General features: G+C 39.5%; 1 protein-coding gene across 1 annotated transcript in view; it reads right to left on the bottom strand.

Moving 5' to 3' along the window:
* The window catches only part of bop1 (BOP1 ribosomal biogenesis factor), a 102,126-nt gene that overhangs the window by 64,122 nt on the left and 16,227 nt on the right, over positions 1 to 21,777 (bottom strand). The window contains exon 3 of the mRNA XM_056232721.1: positions 17,020 to 17,160. Within this exon, the coding sequence (XP_056088696.1) occupies positions 17,020 to 17,160 (141 nt within the window). The remainder of the gene's footprint in view (positions 1 to 17,019; positions 17,161 to 21,777) is intronic.

The raw sequence follows: 21,777 nt of genomic DNA, 5'->3' as shown, positions 1-21,777 counted from the left end.
TGCATGATACCTGGATGTTCCAGTCAGAACATATGCGGTGCGACACTAGGATGGTTCACATCACAACACAAACGTCCGTGTGCACAAAACTCCATGTCCGTGTCTGCCTCTGACATTTCTTCTAGAAGGAATTGGCATTTTAGAGATTCTTTGCAGCAGACAGACTCTAGCTCGGTGTCCATAGGCGCACAGTTACAGCACGAGCACCACCAATTCGCTACAGCGCGAGCAAGCCCGGGCTTCTCGTCTGTGCCGGGCTGGTCTCTTGCGGCGGCCGCTGCCGCAGCCGACGCCGCCGCCTCTTGTTCCTCCATCAGCCTCAGCTGCTCTTCGCTATATTGTGGCTCGTATAAATAGCCACGAACATCAGTTTCGAGCAAAAGATTTTCAAAATCCTCGTCTTCCATATCGTGTGTCGTAAATTCAGGCATTATGGTAAATCTAACTCCTTGAGCGCTTGTTAGCTTAGCTTGCTGTCTTCCAAGCAAGATGGCGGATTAATAGTTTAGTTTCTTCAGGTTTAGTCCCACCCACTGATCTGTAATAGGCCGGTGGGGTGAGTGGGTCCCACGCCCTTGAATAATAATAATGAGCTAAAGGCTGTAGTTTTCTTAACCCTCTAGGCGCCACGGTCGAGTTTACTCGACAAGACGCGGCACTGAATAAAACGGCCGATTTTGTCAAATTGGGTGTCAAATTTCGTTCAACCTCCCCTCCACTGGATGGCAGACATGTCATACTTCATCCCCGAATCAAAAAAACGTCATGTTTCTATACAAAATGTTCGAGTTAGAGCGCATTGAATCAGTGCGATCAAAAGCGGAGTTAGTGTGCGAGTAAGCCATTTTATCAGATCCTCTCCGCAATCGCGGCGACAGTATTGTGGTGGAGACTTTGTCTAATACCACTGGGTATGTTAGACGAGGTCGAAGTATTCATAGGACAGTTAGGAGGCAACGTAAAGGCAAGGTGAGGAGTCGCAATGACAATGACAGTAGTCCGAGCTGTGCACACTCGGCGCGCGCGCGAGGCAGATCTGGCCGCGCTGCTCGTATCATGTCACTCATGATCTGTGCGAGTGAGCGTTTGAACTAAACAGGTCTTGTCTACTTGTGTTTGTATGTCATATGAATAAAATATATGTGCCCCATACATGGAATCAGAGTGTCTACTGTATTTAGTAAATGGAAAATCTCTACAGCAAAAGGCCAATCACTACATGCATTCGGTTTGTTTCTACCATTTATTAGTAATGATTTACAGAGTTTGTTTACTACTTACTATATACATGAGCATTCAGTATTGTGCAATATAGCATACAGAAGGTGATGGACATTTTTGGGGGAAAGAAGTGCTGCATTTTATCATTTAAACGTGACTTTTCATGAAAATTCTATAATCCAAGATTGCCACCACCATATGACATCATAATATGCAAATTAGATGGGAAAATGTAATCCCTACATAAACTTTGGGTCATCCTTAATATTTCTCTAATTTACAGAAAGTCTCTATCTTTTATCACTTTTAAGATATAGCCTTTTGAAATTAAGATGTCAAAATCGAACGTTTTAGGAAAAAACCTCTGGCGCCTAAAGGGTTAATATGCAATGAAATTTATCTTCCGTCCTATCGTGACGCAAAATGACGATATTTAAGCAGAGTGGACTGCCATAACATCAATGACAAACATTACTGCAGGCTTCAACATGGCTGTGTTTACGATTAGAAATGTCAAACAAACTTGCCTACGTAGGCGATTGTAGCCCAAATCTGTATCTGTATGCATGAGACTGTCTGTATACCGGCAGAATTCACATTTATGTTGTAAAAAGAGACACATTATGCAGAAGTATAGTTTGCTGTTATGCGTGTGTGTGTCAGTGCCTCCAGGTGCTGTGTGACGCGCGTTCGCTGCGGGCGTATCGTGACGAGCTGGACGCGCTCCGAGAGAAGGCCGTTAAAATCGATTCCCCATTTTCGTTTCCGAAACTTGTGTTGGTTGGTCCGATCGATTGTGCAATCGATTTTCGAACGTTAAGTGACAGCCCTAGTCATTTAATGTGTTTGAGACGTATTTCCAAAAAGATTTCCAAAAATAGAGATCAGCGAACACGTGCACGTCATATAGTCGGAGCGGATTAGAATTGGAGTGCAATAATTCTAAGCTTATTCTAAAATATTTTGATAACACCACAAAATAACATCATTTTTCATGCAAGCTCACTTTAATCTCCTACTAGACTCGCATGAATTCCAGTCCTATTTCTACTGTACATATAAATACAAGTGACAAAAAGCCCCAAAATAATTATAAATATGAATGAATCAATAATAAAATAGAAAAATATGATAAAAACCTAAGATATTGCGCAATCCTCTGCTCTAGGTAGTGGCTTTGAGCCGCTTCTCCCCTCTCAAACACACACAGGAATACATTCGTTCAGTTTACGGCTCCAAATAGCTTACACGTTTGCTTGACTCCTGCCAGAGGGAGGAATTATTGGCCCGACTCTGATCTGGAAGGTACGGCGTGGGTGTGAGGACTGTGTGGGGACCAATGGCTCCCGGTGGGATACAGCCCTTAAATCCCCCCTTTACCTTGCTGCATGTGCAACAGAACACCACCCACATTCACTCCAGTCTAATTTGATAAATCTAAAGAGCGGCTCGATCCAATGGATCCGGGAGAACAAAACCGCTCTTTGTATTTTAATAGTGCAGACGTTTTTGTAAAAATCCATGCCCGTGTCTGCTGAAGCACAAAACATATTAATCATTCTCTTTCCCGAAACGCTGAACCGAATGGCGTGCTGGGGGGAAAGACAAAGAGAAGCATAGAAACTACATGAACAACAGACGCCGGCGGTGCTTTTTGCAAGACAACACCTCGGGCCAACAAGGCACGGATTCTGGAAAAGTTCAAAGGTCTATGGGACGAGCTAAATGCACTGTACTTCCTACACTTTAGACGTTGACTTCCATTAAGGAAGTTTTGGTGGAAATGGTATCTAGAAATTAGGAATGCACAATTTTGGGGGAAATAAATTAATTAATTAATGAATTTCTGACTAAAATTGTGACTGATGTAAAATATAACTTAAAAAAAGTCCTGGTTTGCTGTGCTTATTTGTAGGTCCGCACAATCATATATAAATATCGCAATAAAATAATAATAATTATTGCAATACTAATGGATATCAATTCTATTTAATAAAAATTGAGAAGTCCAGGCAAAATAATAAATTACTATTGTAATATTTCACTGTAAAAGTGAATTATTTTATATTACAACTTTAAATGATAATACTAATATTTCTCTTATATCTTCATTTTCATAAGCTAACCTAACCATCAGATTTTGATTTTGATTTGGCGCTTCTCATTACAAGTATAGGAAGATGCTTGGCACATGATGTGGAAACGAGCCGCTCTGGGACGCTGCAAACACCAGCGAAACGCAATGCCGCACTTTACCCTGAAACATGCAGCGCATACATTTATTTTATTTTGGTTAATCGTGCAGCCCTACTGGAAATAGTACTTGTCGTATAAGTCTCAAGAATCATTTGAAGTAACTTCTTTGCTTCGTGGGTTCATTTTGAAAACTGGTATGGTAGAAAGTAAGCAAAGAAAGTGAATGATGGGAAAGTGAACCAAGCAGGGTTCTCATTTCACTTGGCGTATGGCAAGCAGACCAAGACATAGAAGCAGTAAGAAATGCCGAATGCTCTGCAGAACGCTGAGGGTCAAAGGTTGTGGTGAGTTCAGGCTTCAAATGGTGTTGGTCTGCCAAGGATGAATGGACACAAACCCCGGTTCCTGTTTCATAAATTGATGTGAATTTGCTGCTGGAACGGAGAGCTAGGACCTCCCCCCCCCCCCCCCTACGTCCGCTTGGAATGGCGAACTTTGTGAAAGAAACATCGTACAAGAGAAGCGCGTTGACGGCTTTGATTAACTTGAGGCATCCAGGAGCTTTTCAACCACGCATCATTCCCGAAGCCCTGTGGACAGCAGCAATCTCCAAATGTACATTCAAGCCAGGGATACAGTATCCGGCGACAAGGGGAAAGCGGTAATGATGGCCTGAGATGAAAATCTCTCCCTCCACAGAGTGTCTTGAAACATTTCAGTGCCCATTAAATTGGGATTGGTTGGTTAATTGGCATTTTAACTCTGCGCCAGCTTCCTTGGATATCTTCATCATGGCCAGTTGAAATACTTTAAAAGAGCAATTTAAAAACCTACATATGGTTTTTAAAGTTTTCTTTGGATAAAAACTATGAAATAGATTTAGGGTAAAGGCCATTGAACACCGAGTCCGAAATTCTCGCACGTTAAAAAAAAAATTCCACCTCAAGTTATGTCAATCACGCTTGCACACCGCCTTTGAAACTTTCGTCCGTCATAAAAAAATTCGGATCGGGTTCAATTTTTTGCGTTTTTCGCATCCACAGCCAGCATTTTGAGAGTTTTTTTACAATTCAGGGCCGGGGGGAGCTCGTTCCGCACATCATTGCACATGCGCAGTCCTTTCAGTTTCGGTTTTCAATTCGATCAAGTGTTTATGTTCTCTTGATCGGATTAGAAAAGGAATAAACCTCCCCTTTCAATCAGATCGAAATTTCGGATCGATTAAGGTGTGATTGAGCAGCCAATTCGAGAACTAATGTATTATTTGGGTACAATATAGGCATATAACCTATAGCCTATACAGCTGTTCTGTCTGCTTCCACCGGGCCGCGCGTGTGCCTGTGTGTGTGTGTGTGTGTGTGTGTGTGTGTGTGTGTGTGTGTGTGTGTGTGTGTACGCGCGTGTGTGTCCATACCTGCTAAGACATACTGCCAGTCTCTGTTCAGGATCGATTGGTTCACAGAAATTGGTGGTCTTCTTTTTAATATGTGGCTCCAGAATCGCTAGCAAAGCATCAAACTGTTCCACTGACTTTCTGAAGTAAATTTTGAATCGCTCGGGATAAATTCGCAACTCCTTGATAAGGAAGTGGAACTCTCCTTCCTCTCGGCGCAATTTCAGGATTGGATGGACCCAAAATGTTCTCTTTATTCTCATTTCAATAAGAGAGAGGGCAGCAAAATCATCCTTACTGCTTGACGAATCCATTTTGTATTTTTGTGCGGTTTTTTTTCCGCAAAGGTTTAATAAATACGCATCGGACTCAGTGTGCAAGGTTTCTGTGCGTGACGAATTTTTAGACTGACGAACACGAAAAAAAAAACGCATACGAAAATTTCGGACTCAGTGTGCAATGGCCTTTAATTTCTTCAAAAGTTTTTGCCGGTTAACAATTTCTAAAGAGAACTTAAACCCATCAAAGTGGGAACCTCCAATGGAAAGAGAAAGGGGAAAGAAAGTAACATCGGGAAAGGTAAACCGTTTCCCCCCAACTGAGCAGCATTGGGTCGTAATCATGCTGTGCTGCAACTTATAGATCCAGCGATACATGGAAAGGCTGTCAATCCCAGTAAGGATGGGGTTGGGAAATGGGGTTTCTTCCCTAAATTACCCTCTAAGAGCCCAGAACTGCTAAAATTCAAGCTTTTTTTCCCTGCCATCAGATTGACCGCAATCATTTGAGATCCCATCTGGAACTCATCAGGCAAGCGTTTGGAAATGGCCCAATCATGAAATTAAACTTTGGGATTACCAAAATTTAAAGAGCAAAGCAAATAAAATTCACCTCGAGATATGTGCTCAGTGTCTCGGTTTTCCGAGGAGTGGGTGGCACAGATCCCCCGGAGGGGGAGGCTGGGTTCCCTCTTAACTCTCCAGCAATCTGGACACCTGACCAGTCGGCATTACAGGTTGTGTTTGTTTTACTTTGTACGGGAAAGCAAACAGGGCTCTTTTCTTCAGACAGCGTGGGCCGAAAATGTTCTTAAATCTCCGGGTGGAAATGACAAAGCCAGTCCTTACCTTCCTGAGTGAGATTCGACCACCTGAAGAAACTCTCTACACCACAAAACCTCCTGAACATGTAATTACTCTGACATCATTTGGGACTGGAGGAAATCGCTAACTAGATCCATCAAATGCTCACCCATGTCCTTCAGCAACAGCAAGAGTCTCGCATTATAAATCCAACCACATACCGGTATATGCAAATATCCGGGCCTAAATAAAACCTCCCATTTAAAACAAAACAGTTGCCACGCAACCACTGAGGTCAGAAAAAGTTTTGAAACGTGCCTGATTCTACATAGTTGCAAAGGATGTAAAGTTTCCTGCGCTCATGACAGCTCCTCAGTGGGTCACTGGACCGGAATCTGGAATCAGTCAGTCGATGTGATTAGCAGACGTGACCTCGATCCGCTACCTGTCACTAGAGCTTTACGTTAGAGCCCGGAGAGAGGGCCATTCTGACAAACCTCAAAAGAGAATCACTCATCCATGGCTTACCGCACACTGGAAATAAGATTTCAGCCGTGCGCCTGCCGAGCAGACAGCAGGAACAGCGCCCTCTATGGGACGTGTGCGCACACTGCAAGCTGACTTTCTGAAAAGGCAAATTTAGCACTATGATTATTACAAATATTTAAAGCAGGGTTGTACGACATTCAGTTGAATTGAGAATGACTTTTACATTTTATTTAAAAAATTTTACAGTGGATGCAGAATTGCATTTTCAATTTGAATGTAACGTACAATTAAAATTCTTTTCACAAAAATATATATTCACAATTTTTTTTTTTTGACAAACAGATAGATAGATGTCATTTTGTATGGAGATGAATGGATGGAGTCACTGCAAAAATTGTATTTATAATCACAGACATGGATGGATTGAAATTTAAAATACATGTGGGATGTATCAATACAGACACATACTGTTGTTCACCGCTTTTAGATGTAGTTCATCTTTTTCAAATCACTACTGCTAAAATATTAAAGCTAGAACATAGACATATTAGTCAAACTATTAGTCAGACTCACAGGCTCAAAAAATACAGACTTAATGAACTGTCTGAGTGTTAATTTTTAAGCTTCAAACTAATGTTGTACCCAAAACAGTCATGTGTCGATACCAAACCAATCCGGTTCATCCATGATCAGAAAAATTAAAAGACCATCAGGTTAAATGCCGTCACTATACAGGTCAATCTGGATTTCATCACAGATCTCCCATCAAATTACTCACTTTACCGCCTGTTGCAAACTTAAAACACACACACACACACACATCTTTCTAGGCTACTGTGCAGGTCTCAGTCTTTGAGAGCGGTAGCTGTTGGCCGGCAGGAAGCTGAAGCTGCGGCCGGGAGCCAGAGCCCCTTTTCCCCTTAATTCCACAATGTGTCTTCATTCATCTCAAAGAGCACATGGAAAAGCCATTGCGGGGGAAAAGCCCCTTCCTGCCGGCTCGGTCTCGGACAGACGCTGCACTCTCGCGTATTCCCTCTCCACTCGGCTAACAGGAAATAGCCCTTTATTACAAAGGGGGGACATGAGGATGAAAAACAGGGGATTTAGAAGTCTGGAGTTTTATTTGTAGACAACTTGTGTTGAGAGCAGCGAGGGGACGGAGAGGCAACCCAATCTGCCGTCCCCAGACAAGGGGGGGCTAATTTAGCGTACGCCAAATGGCCGCGGGACCACCGCCGATCTGTGAGGCGCACGCAGAGATGCCTGACAACACCGCTGAGATCAGGCCCACAAACTCCTTCAAAGAGGGATGCCTGGGGGGTAAAAGACAAGACTGACAAGCTAATGAGATTCACACCTTCTCATCTCCATGTGAGACTACCGAAATGAGTACAAATTATAAGAGAGAAGCACATCTGATGCAGAGCAGTGGGAAATAATGTCTATTTTATCTAGTGGGATAAGACAAAGGTCCAGGATTATAGAATAGTCAGCTAGTCAGTTTTTGGGCAACTAGTTGACTATTTCTATTGAGCATGGATGTTGCTAGTATTGTTCATCTAGATTTAGCTGCAGTGATTTAAAGAAGATGAAGTTCCAGAACTACATTTAAAAGGTCAACTTTACAGAGAGGATTTCACCATACGGAAAGCGTGCTGTGTTTTAGTGTGCTAATAGTCCAATGGTATTCGGTACGACGCATCAAAATTAAAAATGATTGGCACATGATGATGCAACAGCGCTGCAAGTTTTTTTGTTTAGCAATTTTCACAATGATTATAATTTCAAAGCAGCTTTAAGATGACATTCAGCACGACAATAGCTACGCTTCCATACAAATTTGTGAATTTAACTTAAAGTCCCTGTAAAGTCAAAATTAAGTATGTGTTTTGAGTTTGTCACACCACAGAAAAATGTGTTATTAGCCACCCAGCCAAATTTGAATGATAAAAAAAGCCAGCAAGTACATAAAATAAGCTATCAAAATCTTGAAAAAATGAGCAGTAATCTCTGCTCTCAAACGCTGGGGGCGTGTCCACTGGCTGCGCTGAAACCACGCCCACTCGCGGGAAAAGCTGCCGTCGTCGACTTGCCACACTCAACTCTACAGCCGGAATGGATGCCCGCACGGTGGGCACGCACTGCCGATGATGGCACCAGTTGTCCGCGCGACGGGAGGATGAAGGCTGAGGCGGGAGTCGGTTCGGCCCCATTCACCAGTAACAGCGGATTATCAGTGAATGTCTCAGTTGTCTCCGACGAAAGTTTATAAAACTATCCCGTGTAAAATGATTACTTACAGAGGCGGGTTTTGGCGGTGATCCTCAGCTATCCATCAAGGTTGGCTCTTCACAAAATTAATCCACTTCTTCTTGATGTAATCGTTTTTCGGAAATTTAAACAGGGACACCGATCTGTTTTGTACGTGATCCGGTGATCGCATCCAGGTAGTACGCATTTCCGTGACGAAGGCATAGCTAGTAGCTAGCAATCTGTAGGCTGTGTTACTAATAATAGTACTGACAGTAACTCGCGATTGAGCGGCAAACTGATGTGAATGTGCTCTATAATATTGTTAGGAGCGGCCAGCCTCAGGGGCTCCAGTGCGTCATCAAGTAGGGGCGTGTCCAGGAGCTCAAGGGCTCCAGTGCGTCATCGAGCCCTGTTTTAGCCCCGCCCAGAAAATCCGGAAAATAGCAATGGTGAAAAACTGTTTAACGGTCTAACTCCACAATTCAGTACTTCACAGTTCACAGTCTTTGTAATATGTTTTAGCAATACATTTCTAACATTTATAATGTGTTTAGAATTTTTTTTTGAAATTGCCTTTACAGGGACTTTAAGCAGACAATTGGCTTTATGCACAGCTTCACTACTTCCTGAACTTCAGCCAGCCCTTTGTTTCCTGTCTGTCATAATTGGACAAACTGATTAATTCAGGTGTGCCTGGCCTCAGTAACAATAATCAGGCACACCTGGACTAATCAGTTTGTCCAATAATGACAGACAGGAAACAAAGGGCTGGCTGAAGTTCAGGAAGTAGTGAAGCTGTGCATAAAGCCTATTGGAATATCGCATAAAACGTTTGCGAATAAAGCACAGTTTCCTGTGAAATAGGTGCAAAATATCAAGTTTGGGGCAACTAGAGGAGCCACTGTGGCTCTTTTTTTCCCACATCCTAATGTTTGAGAATGCAATTTATGCGGTAAATGTGCTTCCATCAAAGTACACGCGCATAGGCTTATCTTCGTATCGGATATAAAAAAAAAAAAAAAAAAAAAAAAAAAAAAAAAATCAACCTCAATTGAGCAAACAAGTTTTTTATGTGGATCTTGGCATTTCTATCCATTTCTATTTGCGACATCCCAAAATTAAAAAATATATATGTGGAAACATAGCTAGTGATAAATTTACTGAAAAAAAAAAAAAAAAAAAAAAAAAAAAACATTTTCAAACTGTTGAAGAAATTATGAGAATTTAATATTTATTAATGCTTTTGAATTTTAAGAACTTAAATATTTGGTAATAATTTGGTATGTTACGGTTTGACCGCTTTTGTACATTTGCAGATTATTGCAAAATAAAAGTTCCTTTTTGTTGACTAAAACTAAAAAACAGCTAAAGGGTCAAAATGGACTAAAATAAATATTGCATAAGAAAATATTGACTTCATTCAAAAGGACACTTTTTTCAAAATACGAAAAACACATGAAAAGCATAAAACTGTAAAACTTTAGTTCTTTACAATAACTGATAACTGCTCCACAATAACACAAAAAGACATGTACGAAGAAAGTAAATAAGCTCAACTTTGATTTAGCGTTGTCATTAAACTAAAAGAACTAGAAGGAAGCCTCCAAAGACAACGGAAATGTAAAAAAATGTAAGTACTTTTACAATCTGGATAATGACAGTACTCATCGTTTCTGATGCGTTCTGAGCGACTACGAAGGGGCATTAAAAAGTCACTCTGAAATCGGGTATCGACCCAAGAACAATAACACTTCTGCAAAACATTCCTGGCCGGAAGCAGATTGCCAAGAACAGTTTTGGATGGCTGCTGTGTTTAGGTTGTACGGCCTGGCAAATTATCCAGACCGCATCGTGCCAAGGTTCAACGGTTTTCAATGATGCATGTAAATTAAAGAGCTGAAGAGGAATTCTTTAATGGTCCTAGATGTAAATATGAGACGTTACAGAGCTCCTTACTGCAGAGGTGCATCATGGTCTCCCTTTGAAACAGCCAACAGAGACATTACAGAAATGCGGTAACGTCTTCCAGGCGAAAGGGAACGTATCAAATACTGTGGTTCAGACACTTCCAGCCCGAGGAACAGGACAAAAACCTTTTTCCTTTACATGAAATATTACACAACTAACCATATTCCCCTCTACGGAACAATGAAGTAATCATGCCTGTGCAAACGTAGCACAAAAAGCCACCGCTATATTTAAATAGAGAATGAGATTTTTCTTTCTGAAATCATCTTTAGCCTACTTGTCATTCAGTATCATGTCACCGGGCAATAGATTTACATTATTGCTTCTTCAACTTTAGACTAAGGTTACACTAAAGTATTACTTTGTCTTATAGCATGGTCTGGGTGAATACTCGATTCTGATTGGCTGCAGGGTGTCCATTTAAAAGTGATAGAGGACACCTAGTAAAGGAGTTCTGGTGAAACTGACTGTTTACCATTCGAAATTAATAAATAAATGCGCTGGCTACATCAGCTGTGAGTAACCATAGCAACAGGCATTCAAAGTATCCGTTTACAATTTATTGTATTAAAACAATCAACTATTTAGATGTTATACTATGCCTACCTGTGTGTTTTAATTACAGGTTAAAAAAAAGAAAGTGTAACGCCCATGGCTAGACAAGCCTTACTTACATGAAAAAAAAATATGTTAACTTTCTGGCTCGTAAGTTAGCTAAACTGAAGGGTTCTCCGAGCTGAGCGGACTATAAATATCTACGGTTGCTAAATAAACCGTCAGGCGTAACCAGGGAAACCAAGTTATTGTTTGTAAAAACTTTAGATTTCGATTGTAAAACTAATTAAAATATAAACTAATGTTTTAAAAATGTGTTATTTGGCAAGTGACCGTGGTATAAGCGGGTTAATGCCCTTCGAGGTGTCCGTTGTCAGGTATTAATGGACTTCGGCGGAGGCAACCGTTCACGCCTCGCCATCGCCCATTAATACCTGACAATGGACACCTCGTCGGGCATTAACCCTTACATCAGCTGTCATTAACTAGACAATAATACCGGAGTAAAACTCAATCTAATGTGATAACACACAAAAGGCAAAACTTGACATTTTCCCACCATTTCGGTTTCTGGGAAGATAATATTTCATACAGTGAGCTCATAAAGACTCCAAAAAGTCAAATTATACATTTGTTATGCATTCAAATAAAGGTCAAAAGAGTTGAAAGTCAAATGGCCATCTGGAAACAAATGATAGGAGGACAGCATGCAAAGGACACATTGCAACAGATGCAGGTGAACCAACAACACCTGGACACAATGGTGATATTCAAGTCGCTGAACTGGGAAATGCAAGTTAATGGAAATAAGAGTGCCATTAACTGAGCGCAAACACTCTTCCATGGATTTTCCGTCACCTGAAAGGGATCGGGGATCCAATAGTCTGAGACCACTAGTGAAAATGCTTCAATTTTGCATTATTTTCTATGTAAATATCATTGTTGATTGCAATTGATGTTATAAGTTGCATAACAATTTGAGAGGATCCAAAGAGCATCTTGTGCTTCAATAGTGGAGAATCTTAAATATTTCTCCTTTAAATTAGGGATGCACAGATATAGACATTTTTGTTGATACCGATAATTCTTTATATTTGAAAGCCGATAACTGATATATTGGCTGAGGCCCGGCTGCAGGATGAAATGACTGAGGAGGCATGTGAAATTGTTAAGGGGGCTTAACTTTAATACCATCAATGGACAATCAATACACACCTCGCTTTGGAACAACAGATTTTTAAATGCAGCGCTCCATAAAACACTCCATATGCAACTGCACAGGTAACCACGTAATAGAAAGATAAGCCAGCATCATTTATTATTCATTTAGGAACTCTTTCACGCTTAAGTTTAAAATATTCTAACTGACTCCACAGAGTGAGTTTTTATTTTAGAACGTTCCCCCTTAATGTTTCCATGGCAACGCGTCATATTTGTCACGTGACACACCGCAGCCACAATAATGAATGACAGATGTGTATCGCTTTTCTTTTGTTTTTCCTTTTTTATTCAAAATATTCACAAACTTGCTTACCATGTCATCAGATATTCCGATTGTCAAAAATGTGTAAGTGAGTGTGTTTGGTCGTTTAAAACCTTCATAAATACAGGTTATATGCAGGAATCTTGAAGTTAATTTTAATACCTTTTCAAGACTTTTTCAAGACCTTCTCAATATTTTTTAATACCTCACCGCCACTTCAAGCTGTAACCATTTACATCAGTGATACTTTTTAACTTAACAGTTTTAGTTTGTGATAAAGACTATAGACCACTCTGATAAAAAAAAAAAAAAAAATCAAATAGGCTGGGATAGTAAATCAAAGCAAAGTTTTTTTTAATAAAAATGACTAAATTCACACACTTTTATGATGTTTTTGGGACTCAAACTGTTGGACAGCTAATTCAGAAAAAATACTTTCAAAATGTAAGACTTTATAAAGCCGTGATAAGACTTTTTAATACTTTTTAAGGGTCTTAATTTTCCCAAAATTGATTTATCACCTTTTAATACTTTTCAAGACCCCGCGGATACCCTGAAATAATCTTTATCTTGATCTATAACATAAGATGGGCGCCATCATGTTTATTTGCACCGCAGTTCAGAGAGTCCTGTCAGTCATCAGTTTCTCGCGAAATATTTGTAAGAAAGTGGCCGGTGAACTGTGAGAAGAATAGAGTAAACTTTATAGTCAATTCCACTATGTTTGTCTGATATGAATAACACACGTTGGCAAATTATATTTGAATAGATTGTTATTACTGCTTCCACAGACATCCGTGTGTATTTTACAAACTCCAAATGTATTGTTTTACTAGTGCTTATGTGTATTTAAATGTCTGAAACCTAAAATAAACATTATGAGGTTGAAAACAATGCATAGTTTTTAGGGCTGTGTATCACCAACAATGTCACGATACGATACGCATCACGATACTAAAGCCACGATACGATACGTATCACGATATGGATCAATTTGGAATTTAAATTTCTTTTGAGCAGAGTTTAGTAGCAGTAATATCTTCATTGAATAAACAGTGTTATAACAGTTGTGATAACTGAAAAACTATTTCGTTTTTGTCATTAAAAAACAATGAGAGTTCAATTAAATAAGTGTTGGAATGTGCACCAAACAAAGTAATTTCTTTACATTACGTTGAAATCATTTTAAACAAATAAATACAATAGAATAAATATAGCCTACCAATAAAGAGAAACGTTTTTGAATAGGTCTAGCAGTAGTATTCAGAAATACTACGGGTTCTCAAGTTTTATCAAAAGCTTGGAGTGAGATCACATGCGGTTAGGGGAGGAGCCTAGATGGAGCCCCGCCCCCGCCTATCCCCGCCCCAATTTTACCCATTGTTCATAATTAACCAGCAAAAATTGAAATTATAACAATTGGTAAATCTGATAAATGACAGAGCAATTCATCACATCAAATATAGGCCTACTCTTTAATGTTATATTTCAAAATTAGGCTACAAATATATAACAAATTGCTCCAAAATGTTTGGAAAAACAAATATTTTTGCATTTTTCCCTGACATCCTTGACAAATACAAATGCAATGGCAATGATTAGGCTAATGTATGTTTTGACAGGATATACAATATAACCAAGAGCACTCTGCTTTAGCCTTAATGTAACTAGAAATACTATTAATACAGTATAATATAGAATTTAAAATAAACTGAAGAAATACATCTTCATTCCTTCCCATACCCAATAACATTTCCTTAGCCAAACTGAGCCAAAGCTTTTGGCCTGGTTGCAAAGCAGTTGTAGAGTTTTTGACTGCATCAATAATGTATACGATGGGCTATATATTAAATATCTAGTCTAAAAATGTTAGGCGAGCTTTCTTCCAACTTACTTTCTCCATCACGACGTGTGTTCGCGCGATGTCGCGGTGGCCGAACTTCCGTGTGTGTTCGCGGACTTCGCGCGTCTATAAGTTGCCTAGTAACGAACGCAATCTGGCCGAGATGCGGACGCGCTGGCGGCAGGAAACTTATCTTTGTGTGCATGCGCCTCGTATACAACGTTATATATAAAGCTTGCAGGACAACTTGGTTGGCATTGCCTTTTCAGCGTGAGATATACACGGTGTGGCGTGTGAGCGTGTGAACTGGTTGAATTGCGTGTGTCTCACGGCCAATGCGTGAGACTTGAGAACCCTGCTACAGACACTTAAAGTAATTAAATGTAAAATAACATTGGGTAGTATTTTAATCCTGACTAAATTAAATACATTGGCTATAAATCCAGATTCCTTATAATTAAAGCTATCTTTTGTTGTTTTGACGACAATATTAATGACAGACACACATGGCTGCTGTCACTTTAAGAGCTAGTGCACGGATCCTGTGTTCATTATACTGTCACATGCATTAACCGACTGTATTAGATACTCACTAAGATTGACATTTTTGACATTATTTTGCTTGTTTTTGTCCGTAAAAGCGATATAATCCGTGAAAAAGAACTTTTGTTACTCACAGGCTGTTTGTGAGGCGGCTTTACTCTATGTATGCATGCAGAGAAAACCATCTCTCAGAGCGTGCGAGCACTGAATAGTTTAAAATCGCTTGAATGTTTTGCGTGGTAAGACTTAAAAAGACGAGCGAATGGTAAACTTAAGTGACAATGCAATACTCGCCCGAATATGCAAGTGAATATTCCGTCATGTCCCAACTCCCGAAAGCGAGAGTGTATCGCCGCCTTCAGCGCGTTTGACGCTTGCCTTGAGCAACCCATTTTGAGAGACAGAGACAGAAGACGCGGCACAGCTGAACACTCACGCTGTTTGTGAAATTGTGTCTCGAATATTTTAAAATGACTAATTCGATGTTATAACCTGTATGGATTAATCATTATAAGTGGGAGACCTGCGGGAATGGTTAGAATAATGCGTAATACTTGCAATCCCGCGCTGAAATTCGAGCCCTGAATTGGCTACATTCAAAAGCACGACAGACGCGCATCGTCAGGAGTTCATGACGATGTATCGTCGTATCGATATTCTGAGCACAGCCCTAATAGTTTTGATATATGACAGCGCTGAGCTCGTCCGTCTCTGGCTCAGTGCCAACCAACGTGCGAATCTGGTAGTGATGTCACTTTACTGAACATTACACATTAAACACTTCATTTGTAACCTGACTACAAAAATGAAACTGAGGGGGCACAATAAATGCTTGGAATAAATTGGATTTAAAAACAAGGCATATATCCAACATATGTAATTTTAAGAAGACTTTAAAACAGATTACAATTAATAGTATTACATCAGTTAATTTGTGACTGTTTATGGGTACTGATATTGTCAAATGTTGTATGAGTATGAATGTGTGTATGTGGATAAATGTATACATGTGTTAATGTTATATGAATGTTATATTTATGCATGTTATATTTGTGCATTTTAATTGTACATATATGTTTCAGTACTTTTATGGGCCCCAGGAAGACTAGCAACCACATTGTGGAAGCTAATGGGGATCCAAATAAATAAACAAATAAATAAACAAATCAGATCTGAGGGGGCAATGCCCCCTTTTGCCCCCTCGTAGCGCCGGGCCTGCTGATTAATCTAAATCCAAATTTGTATATAATTTGGGAACCTGATTACAAAAACAAAAGTCTCAAAGCCATGTCCAAGGCACACAATTATAATGATGTTCTCATTATATTATATAGTCTATATGACAGACTTGTGCTGCACATGTTGCCTTTAAATGTATTTTTCTTTTTAAAGTGATTCCAATCATATTTCAAGCAATTCAAAACCATCATGGCGAACGGTGCGCATCTGAAGTGTCTCGATTGAAGGAAATAATACATTATTTATCGGCTTTAATATATCGGCAAAATTTTCTTATCGTGCCGATAACGAAAACAATTAATATATATCGGCCGATACAGATATGGTGGCCGATATATTGTGCATCCCCACTTTAAAATATATTTAACTACTTAAAAATTGAAAACCTTGCTTATTTCCATGCCAAGAAGAATAACAAAAAAGTTTCAATACAACCACTTTTCAACAAAAAAGTGTTTCCATGGTAACCATAGTTCCCACAAAAATGATATTATTACTAATGTACATCCATAAAAAATGGATATAAGATCTCTTGCAAACAGTGAAAAAAACATTCAGGATATTGAAATTTAAATGGCTGTAATGGCCAATGTCACAGTAGCAAAGTACCAAATACATTTACCACGGTACATTTTTATAGGGCAGTGTTTTCTTTAGATGTCTGCAGGCCACAGAAAGCTATGGAAAAATAGCTTTCAAAGCAAATCAGACAGAGTTTAGATGATTGTTCTTGTCCTGGGCAGGTTCTTACCTCCTCATCGGACGTGTCGTGCTCGTACTCGTCCACCTGTGAGGAAACCTTGAGGCCGCCGTCTCTGTCGGACACACTCTCTGCTCCACCCTCCTTCCCACCGGCTTTCTTCTTCTTCTTCTTTAAATTTTGTCCAGAACTCTGTAGAAAAAATGAAAACACATCAGTTGTTACCAAAACCTCAGCTTATGTACTCAAATACGAACAATTGTTTTCTATAAACAGGACTACAAATAAAAAAATGTATAAATGTTTTCTATAAAATGGACTATAAAAACTAGAAGTATATACATTTTTTTTGGAGAGAATCCCATATCCTCTTTTATTGACAATTTTAATCTGACAAAATCTAATGATCAAGATCAAAATCATTACTTAAATCAATAACTGTTCACTGTATTTTACTGTTATTAATATATGTAGACACTAGGGGTGGAACGGTACACAGAAGTCACGGTTCGGTTCATACCTCGGTTCAGACATCACGGTTCGGTACGATTTCGGTACAATGGAGGGAAAAGCAAAACAAAAATGCAGAAGGCATTGTATTTTTTAAATAAGTTTTATTAATAAAGGCATAGAACCAGTTTATTTGTAGTGCACTGACAATAGTTGTATATAATTCGTTTATTAATTAAATTAATAAAAAGACAAAAAGACCTTGCGATATGTTTGGTAATTGTACCTGAATTAATTTAAAATTAATTTGCTATATTTCAGATCAATATATTTGTTTTCCTTAATTTTAATTAACATTATTAATTAACAATGTAACATTATTCTCATCTGAATTATAAATAATTGATTTCTGTATAAAATAATATTACCATTAAAAACGCGTTCGATTTTCTTTTTTAATCAATGTAGAATGTGTAAGATTAGTGCTCCGAGGACGAGAAATGAAGACCAATGCGATATGATGAATGTCTAAAAGATGGGACACACAGACTGTTTTGAAATGGATTTGGATAAATATGTTTTGCTTTTAAAACAATGTGTGTGTGTGTGTGTGTGTGTGTGCGTGCGTGCGTGCGTGCGTGCGTGCGTGCGTGCGTGCGTGCGAGAAGGAAGAGATTTTGGTTGGGTGACAGTTGTAGGTTACAGTTTGACAAGAGTTTACAGTGTGACAAAAGCACAATGTTGTGTTTTATTGCGAGTGTACACAAATATAAGTAAACACTTTGCAGGTTTAATGATTTGTATGAACAAAATGACGGAGTATGTTTTTTTATGTTTCCACTGTTCAATCGCGGCCGCGCCTCTCTCTCTCACACACACACACACACACACACACACACACACACACAAACACACACACTCCAGCATCTTGACATCGCAGCCTGTTCATTATGCAGTCCCACCAAACGCGAATAGAGCGTTAAATTCGCGTCTATCGCGTCTAGTTCGACGCTAGTCCAAAGCGAATAGGACGCGCGTATAAAGCCAACGTTTGAAGTGAACGCGCGTTCAGAGCTAAGCCGATGGTACAGATTATGTGTCCCTAAAGAACCCGCGTATCTAACAGTAGATCCGCATTACATTAATTAATTTCCACGCGAGTTTTATTTATTTTTATACCGTGTATTCTCCGTGTAAATTCGTGCACCGAACCGTGACGCCCGTACCGTTTCGGTTCGGTACGAATACATGTACCGTTCCACCCCTAGTAGACACTAAATGATTGTATTTGTTGTACTCTTTACTTTATGCAGATTTCAAATAAAAAATGGTATTACGCTAATTTACATTAAAACAATTCTAAACAAGAATTTGCATTAAAAACAAGCTAAATTAAATTATTGAAAACAAAAAACAAACAGAAAAAGTACAACATAGTAAGTTACATTATTATTTAGTTCAGTAACTAGTAACAGTGCAACACACTTTATTTTAGTGTCCCATCCTGTATGTAACACATCTTATATTTACTTACCGTATTTTCCGCACTATAAGGCGCACTTAAAAGCCTTTCATTTTCTCAAAAAACGACAGTGCGCCTTATAATCCGGGGCGCCTTATATATGGATGGGGAACACACGTTCACCAAGACGGGGAGACCGCGCCCTGCCAATGGATCGTGGATGCCTGGGCTGATATATCAGTCTCAACTGTGATCCGAGCTTTCACGAAGGCAGGCCGCAGGAATAATCTCTTTATTCAGCCAGCTCACATACCCGTATTTACTTTCTGTTTTCGGCCGAAGTCCACAGTAGTCGATTGTCGAGTTCGCGCGAGCGCGATCAAACCTCCTCCGTGTGTTCAACATCTGATCCTGATGAACTATCCATTTGAGCTGATATTCTCAGCACACCACACAGCACCGTCATCGGCTGACAGCTGACAGGCTGAGTCTCCACTGTTGCTCAGTTACCAATGATCGCGCGCGCGCACTCGACAATCGCCTACTGTGGACTTCGACCGAAAACAGGAAGAAAATACGGGTATGTGAGCTGGCTGAATAAACATCCTTTTTATTCATATCTTTCACATTTACTGCACTGCAGTCAGATTCACCGTGTTCACTCACATGGCTGTGCACTTGTAATGACAAATTAAGGTTGTTAAGAGGCTAAAAGCAGGTTTAAAACTTTTCCCGTTTAAGTCAACAGGGTGCAAATTTTAAAAAGAGGATAACACGGTGTAGGCAACACCGGTTTTTGTCGTTGTTATCTGTACTGACAGCACTCCAAATTTACAAAAAAATGAGCTCAATGTTAAAATTGACCGGAGTTTTCCTTTAACGTTTGAACAACGTTACCATGGGAGTGAACGGAGTTGTCAGAACGCTTAATAAAGTTTGATCTGACTGTTTTGTTGACATTTGTTGACATCTAGTGGATGCATAACGCAAACCCAGTCAAACGTTTGACTGCAGTATTTTATGCGCCTTATAATCCGGTGCGCCCTATATATGAAAAATGTTCTAAAATATGTCATTCATTGAAGGTGCGCCTTATAATCCGGTGCGCCGTATAGTGCGGAAAATACGGTACTATAGTAATAACAGTAAATTATGCATAATTACACGCAACTAACCCTAAACCAAACCCTAACTCTAACCTAAATTATATAGTAAGTACATGTTTTTATTATGTGGATAATTATGCTGTAACAAGGACACCTTAAAAAATACGGTAACACTTTATTTTACAGTGTCCTTATTAAACATGTTACATGTAGTTACTATAGTACTTATAAACTGTGCATTATTACATGCAGCTAACCCTAAACCAAACCCTAACCCTATAGTAAGTATATGTAGTTAAATCATTAAAAGACTCGGAACTCTGAATTTCACGGTGAAGCTCAACGAATGTATATCTCTTCAGGGAAAAGCAATCAAGGAAACCATGCCTAGAGAACCTTCTAGTGGTCATTATATAAAACACAAAGGAAAAACCCTACATGAGATTGCTTTATAACTTAACAGCTTTAACTAAAGATACACACAAGCTTAATAAGAGTGTTTCCAACAATGATGTAATGAAACAGTGATAATTTAAGTTTGAAAGGAGTAAAGCCTGTGTTTAGGCTATTAAAGAAATGTAATTTTGCCCAAGCAGAAATTTTATTTTAAATAAATGTTCATTTAAAAGCAGCCTACTTCGGTGTGATAAGTTACCATATCATCATGCTTAACACTGACAATTTGAATAATTGTAATGTGATGATCAGGTGCAGATATCTAAATCAGAGAATATCATAGGTTTGAGCAGTTGTCGGGTGGATGATTTATTCTTAACAGCAAATTCAGGTGACAGAGCCGATCCGCACATCTCTAGTGCACAAGCCCTAAAGCCCCCTTTAAAGTTCAGGTACAAGTCAATGCACAGACTTTTTCTTTGTTCAATTTGCACACTGAACATGGGTTGGAGCTCTTAATTTTGAACTCTCAAAGTGCACCAGATTAATACATTTATCTGTAAAATGTATATAATAATAATAATAATTACCTTATTAGTAAAACACCTAATATATGTGGTTGTAAAAAGTGTTTTCTTCAGCCATGATCAGGATTTTACCACCTCCACCTCGTTTTGAGCCAGGAAAAACCCTGTTAATTATTATTACTCAGTACTTAAATGTATAATTACACTGTAACACGGACACCTTAAAATAAAGTGTAACCAAAAATACAGTATTTGTGTAACTAACTAATGTAACCTACTGTAACAAGCACTAGTTATTGGCAAAGCAATGGTATGCAACTAGTATGTGCAGCGCATTGTGCTCAATCATTAAAAACAAATGCAAAAAAAAACGTTTTTACAACACTAATTTCATGCTGTTGTAGAAAAACATTTTCCAAAGACCCTCTATTTTACGGCAGCTACATGTTTCAGATATGCAGTTTATCTCATTTCGCGCACAAACTTCCTGTGGGTGATTTACATGTGCGCCGTTGACAAGCAGTCACCAGAACCTCACATCCTGCCCGAGACGCCGGGACATCGGGATGAAAGCTCCCAGTACCGCATGTTATTTACCACAGCCCATCAGTCACGAGAAGGCCAAGCGGACTGAACGTCTCCTAACAGGGTCGAGAGGAAGAGCAGCTTTGAGCCGCCGCGTCTCCCACGAGCCCGAGATGGGGCAGGTGAGCAACCTGTGCTGATTTACGGCTCCTAAACGTCCCGCTATCTCTTGGACCGCAGAGCTAAGTGAAACACTTCCTCCCTGAAGCCCAGTTAAATCCACATCAAGACGCTCGAGCCCTGCGTTCCTGAATGCCTCGTGCAGCCCGGGGGACGGCCCATT

This window comes from Rhinichthys klamathensis, unplaced genomic scaffold, assembly GCF_029890125.1.
Source record: "Rhinichthys klamathensis goyatoka isolate OS25496 unplaced genomic scaffold, OSU_Roscu_1.1 h1tg000354l_1, whole genome shotgun sequence".
Lineage (NCBI taxonomy): Eukaryota > Metazoa > Chordata > Actinopteri > Cypriniformes > Leuciscidae > Rhinichthys > Rhinichthys klamathensis.
Note: the sequence above shows the minus strand (reverse complement) of the source record. Positions and strands in the feature narration are given on the sequence as shown.